Genomic DNA, 6,117 nt, shown 5'->3' on the forward strand with positions numbered 1-6,117 from the left:
AAAACATGCTTTGTTTCTAATTGAATTGATGTAAAAGTGTGAATAATTTATTATCAAATTTTAGTATAATATCAACCATTGATTTGTTTACCTCTTTAAAATACACATCTAAGCACAAAGACGTTTAATCAAAAACATGTTTTCTATTGAGTAAACAATGACAAATACATCTACTGGTTATAATCTAGCATAAAACACCTAAAACTATATATAATTTTTAGAGGATCCCAATGGTCACCTAACGAAAAAGTAGGCATCATAATCCTCGTTTTTGTATTTTTTTTGGAAAAAAAGGCAAATATTCTCATTTTATAGATATTTTTACAACATATACAAATATAAATTACAAAGCGATGAAAGAGACAGCTGAATTTGAATGATAAGCTATCCTAAGGAGGCCCTTCGAGAACTGCTAATCGTAAGCATACTGAACCAACGCGTCCAGAAGCACGAAGTGACCCCCATTTTTTACATTCTGAATCATCTTCCATTCTCTCCACTCTCAATCCCCATTTTCATATATAGAGTAATGGGTAGGTGCTAAATGATATGTGCTTGATGGATTTTTCAAGTCTTTTTGTTTTATTTTTAAATTAGGACAGTATAGATATGATCTATGTTCTTGATTTTATTGGGATCAGCTCTTGAAGTGTTAGATTCTGACACATGGGTGGCTTTTTATAAGGTTTGAAAAATCACTGTCCAAAATCTTTGTAAATTTTTGAAGCTTCAAATATCATTTTTTTCTTCGAAGACACATGACCTAAGTGTGGATTCCTCCATCATGTCCAACACATTTATGGGGTCGGAGCTGCAAAAAAAAAACATCAAAAGAGCAGAAAAACCCATTTAACATGTATCATTTAGCATATTTCATTTATGCACCTACTTATATATATATATATATATATATCAACAAAATCCATCTATAAAATGAATCAATCAAGACTGTTATTTAATGATCACCAAGAAATTTTCTTGGGATATTACAACGATACAAAGCAAGATACAAATGATTACTTGTAAAAAATACAAAGATTAATCAGTAACTAAAATGAAAAATAATACAGCCACGATTTAAATACTAAGGGAGAAGGGGATTCCAGTGGATCCCACCCAATTGCCTCCTTGAAGAAAGTTACCAAGTGTAAACCTCGCTGCCTCATAACTGCTCATGACCCGGAACCCTCTCCACTGGACCCTGTTTTGTGTGCTAGAACCAGGTCCCGTGTTCATATACTCTCCATAGTACAAAGTATCCAATCCAAAATTCCCGCTCCACCTGTCCCAACCCGCAGGGTCAATGACACCACTGATCGTCGACTTCATGACGACAACCCTGGAGTATGCTTGCCATGGCCGGCCGAGGAATGTCTTAACACTCCCCCTTACTGCCACAAGGTCAGAAGTTCCTCCAATATTACAGTTCTGAATGGAGAAGCCGGTGTTTTGGTTCGGGTCACTTCTGGATTGAGCTGTGATCATGTTGCTCTGACCAATGATGGGCTTCCTCGCCATGAGATTACAGTTTTGGAAGACGGCTGCTGCATTGCCGAAGACGAAGTCTACGGTGCCCGTGATCGTGCAATCACGGTAGAATTGGCGCATCGAGTACGCGTAGAGGGTGTCCTGATAGCCTGAAATTTCACACCTATAGAAGGTTGAGAGGTCCGAACCCACACGCAGGGCCACAGCTTGTCCCTTTGATGGTCCTGCAGTGTTTTGGAATGTAATGTCTCTGGCAATGAATCTGTCACCGGCAACACCTGCATCACGTAAAAGAGAAAACATTGTTAGGACATCCTACATTGTAAAGGCATGATGTTGTAATACTCAACAGTAGCAATGTTTGACATTCAATGGCCAATCAAGGGCTTGACCTCCTCACTATTAATGACGTCGAGGTCTTGGCTAACTAGATAAAAATGATCAAATTCGTGAGCCCAAATCCTCTGAGATAATATACAGAGTTCCGTGAAACATGTTCTAAATTCCTGAACTCCACCATCTTCATGAACTTATGTATTTTGGAAAATAAGTACCTTAAAGTCTTCCAAGATCATATGTTTTGAGATTATTCTACAATTTACTAATCTATGAGATATCCTTCACCTCTTCGCCGACTATGTGACAAACATTGGCATTTCTTTGAAAAAAAGAACATGAAAGAAAATGTTATAAAGTCAATCAAGTGTTAAATATCTGCAGAATTTTTTTATTTTGTTATTTTTAAAAGTTTTTTGTGTTTTTTATTAATTCTATCGCTCATATTTTGCCAATAGAAAAGTAGAAAATCAAATAAAAAATAAATGTCTCATGAGATGAGGTTAAAATTTGCGAGCTTAATTCTAACCCCTTCATCCCAGGTTGTCTTTAACTAGTGGGCTCCGTAAGGGCTTAGGTGTCGGTGACCTAACCTAGGGTTTACCTCACATGGGCGGGCCCATTAAATGACCCGGTTCTCCTCGAGGGCTCCTCATCATCAAGAGAGAGAGAGAGAGAGAGAGAGAGAGATTTGAAAGCTTAACATGTGTGTGAGCATGTGTTATTAAAGAACCAAGCAAGGGAAGGAAAATTTCTCACCAAAAGTGGCTGAGCTAAAGGTGGTGCTTCCGTCATTAACGCTCCGGCTGCCTGTGATAACCGTAGCACCCTGTCCATCACCAATGAGCATGATATTGGTCTTCCCCGCTGGCACAACAACATTCTCCCTGTAAACCCCAGCCTTGACCCTTATGACGTATCTCCTACCTCCCCCTGGGGCTCTGTTGATGGCCTCTGACACCGTCCTCACATTCCCACTCCCATCCGCAGCAACAACCAAATCAGCCCCCACATTTGCAGCCTGTAATCATGAGGTATATAGTGATTAGAGTTTAAAACTACTCACCAACAATATGTTAACCATACATATATAGTAACTAAATTAAATGGTATCGATATTTTTATTTCCTCGAGTTTTTCTTAGAGAACAAAATTTAAATTGATGATCAAGGTGTCAGATTGTTGTATCTAGCCTTAAATTAGATTTTCTTGGTTTAGATAAGTATAAAATAAAAAGTAACTAAATATGCACAAAGTCAAAAGAAAGAAAGGATATAGAAAAAATGCGACAATGAACAATGAGAAAGAAATTATTCATGTTAATATGTGCACAAGAAAAAAAAAATCCTTGCTGAGAACCGGATCACTTAATGGGCTCGCTCCCTAGCTACAAGGTAGACTCCATTGGGGTCGCCAACACCCAAGCGCCCTTATGGAGCCCACTTGTTAAAGGCACTGGCACACCTGGTGAGAGTTGAACCTGGGCCGAAGGGGTCAGCACCTTCTCCTCAGAACAGCTGCCACTCAGGCGAGGAGGGTGGGTGTAGAAGAAAATGTTAGGCTATATGCAAAAGCTATCCATCAGTCGGGAACTTTACCTGCAACAGTTTCCTATCACCGGCAGACATCCAGCTGGGGAAGCCACCCTCGACCTCGAACGAACTGCCTAACCCCAAAAGCCTTCTGTGCCCTCCAACCTGCTCCTCCGCGGCTAGGTCCGAGTTGGTCATGTCGGCCACCATAGCCAAGGAGTTGCTGACCATGCGGTACACACGGTTTGCTCCTTCTTTGATCGATTTCCTTATCCTCCTTTGACCCTTCACGTGAGAGAACCCTTCAACGCACACACGTTGATTGGTCATTGCACCACTGAGCAGGATCTTCAATTCGCATTCATGTTCAGCTACGGACTCGTTTCTATACCTTCTCAAGTTTTCAGCGGTTAGCTCGAGCTCTTCCAGCGTCTCACCCATGAGCTCCAGGCAGTCATGGAGGGCGGTCCGAGCTCTCGGCGACAACCCGGCCGCCTTCACGAGCCTTTCGACTCGTCGGTAGGAGCTCTCGACGGCCGATGCCGTCATGCTCAATGACGCGAATATCACGTCCTTCTGGCAGGTCACGTTCTCGGCGCCGGAGTAGCCTGAGAGGGATGTCATGCACAGATCCGGGTACCGCGTGTTGGCGCATGAGGACTTCACGACTGCATGCGCGGCTGCCGGAATCTTGGGCAAGTTGTCGGGGTGGTGGTGCTTATGTGTTTTACCAGCAGTAGCTACATCTATAATGGCAAGGACAGTGAGGGTAGCGAGCAGTATGATGCTGGTCTTCTTGTAGCGAGGTCTTTGAACACTAGGGTTTAGAGTGAAGGCGTGTGGAGAAGAGTTTCTAGCAAGCTTTTCCATTGCCATTTTGGTTTAAAGGGGAAGATGGCTGCCTGGAAAACAAGAGGGAGGATGTTGGGGTTTATATAAGAGTGCAGGAAGGCTTGATGGTATGGGGTTGGTGGCTGAATGATGAAAAAGTCCTCGGCTTTGGGTAGCAGCACGTATGACCAACTTGAGCTTTGAACAAAGGTGGTGAAAATGAGTTTATGGGAAAAGTTTAAGGAGATCTGATCAGGTCCAAGGGACTTTGGAGAGAAAACTGTCCAAGCCATCCATCATTAAAGCAAAGGGCAGTGGGCACCCAAAAAGCATTCAAAGTTTTTTGTGTTGGTCAAATTTCAGCAATCCATTTTTCAACCATTCATGCCATCCATCTAGAAAGTGAATGGCATCTAGAACTTTTGTGGGACCCATCTAGGTAATAACCATCCTTTTTTACAGCTTTTGGGTGCCAATGATCTGACCAGGTGATCTGTTAAATCAATCTGGAAAAGTGATTTGATATATCCTCACTGTCGATTATGGTGATGTCATCCTTAACTTTTTGGGATTTAAGCAATGGAGGGTGAGGTTGTCAGATCACTTAAAACAATGACAAATCACCTGATCTGCTCTCCCGCTTTGTACCTATTCCACTTGAGAAGCCTCTATCTCTCTCTCTAGTGATTTGATATATCCTCACTGTCGATTATGGTGATGTCATCCTTAATTTTTTGGGATTTAAGCAATGGAGGGTGAGGTTGTCAGATCACTTAAAACAATGACAAATCACCTGATCTGCTCTCCCGCTTTGTACCTATTCCACTTGAGAAGCCTCTATCTCTCTCTCTAGTGATTTGATATATCCTCACTGTCGATTATGGTGATGTCATCCTTAACTTTTTGGGATTTAAGCAATGGAGGGTGAGGTTGTCAGATCACTTAAAACAATGACAAATCACCTGATCTGCTCTCCCGCTTTGTACCTATTCCACTTGAGAAGCCTCTCTCTCTCTCTCTCTCTCTCTCTCTCTCTCTGATCGTTTGCTAGCCAAAACAAATGAATATTTTTACATAATAAGTATACCCATGCCTTCCAAGTATGACCTGAATGATTTGTTTTTTGAGGGAGAAAAAAAAACGATTTTATATGGTAGTCACCGTCTAGCTACTAGAGCCCTGAATCAAAGGAGGTTACTACTTACCCCTTTCATGAACTTTGCGAATGTCTTAAAAACTTAAATGATTGTTTTGGTAATTATTTTGTGTAGTCGTCGTCAGAATACGGCAGCGAGTTTCGTGGAGCCAGCAGTACGTGGATAACACCAAGCCAGATCAATCCTTTTCTGTTGATTTCCATAGCCGGTCGTCGATTGGACAAATGGTTCACCTTAACTGATCTGATTATCATCTTTGCACCTAATCTCTTTTTTATATTCAAGAATGGCAACGTAATTGCTTTTTTCTGTTTTTTCAGAGAACGAACTAGTTGACTGAATGATTTGATATGATCAAGGAACTGTTTTCAATTCCCCTCTTTTTTCTGATGATATTCGTTAAAATGGAATATGGCTGTTGAAGATAACGTGTTAGGTTTTGCTGGGTATCATGTCAAATTGAACAAGCACATGAGCTTCAACTCTTTTGGCTTCTGCCATGATAAAATATTCATTTCTTGAAGTTGGTTGAGCTTCTTCAACGCTAGACATCTTTAATTTGTATGCTGACATTTTTTTTTTCCAATTGTAACTCGAAAAAACTGCACCCAATACAAAGACCTAATCACTCTAGCTTAGCTCCATACATACGGTCGTATCATGGCAGTGTAAAATTCTGAGGCTAGGACCCGGCTCCCCAGACCTCTGCTGGTCGCAGACAGGTGATGCCCATGGGAATCGAACCTTGACTGCATGTGGTACCTTTAATTTTT

At 41.4% G+C, this 6,117-nt stretch overlaps 1 protein-coding gene across 1 annotated transcript; it reads right to left on the minus strand.

The window, feature by feature from the left end:
* Window positions 1-942: 942 nt before the first annotated feature.
* Window positions 943-4,255, minus strand: LOC149834314 (pectinesterase-like). Its single transcript, XM_090010065.1, has 3 exons — window positions 3,423-4,255; window positions 2,584-2,845; window positions 943-1,766 (listed from the first exon to the last, which is right to left on the minus strand). Exons 1-3 carry the CDS (start codon window positions 4,230-4,232, stop codon window positions 1,078-1,080), a joined length of 1,761 nt encoding a protein of 586 aa, XP_089866191.1. The 5' UTR covers window positions 4,233-4,255; the 3' UTR covers window positions 943-1,077.
* Window positions 4,256-6,117: the final 1,862 nt, after the last annotated feature.

This window comes from Nuphar pumila, chromosome 6, assembly GCF_984573655.1.
Source record: "Nuphar pumila chromosome 6, dmNupPumi1.hap1.1, whole genome shotgun sequence".
In the NCBI taxonomy this organism is placed as follows: domain Eukaryota; kingdom Viridiplantae; phylum Streptophyta; class Magnoliopsida; order Nymphaeales; family Nymphaeaceae; genus Nuphar; species Nuphar pumila.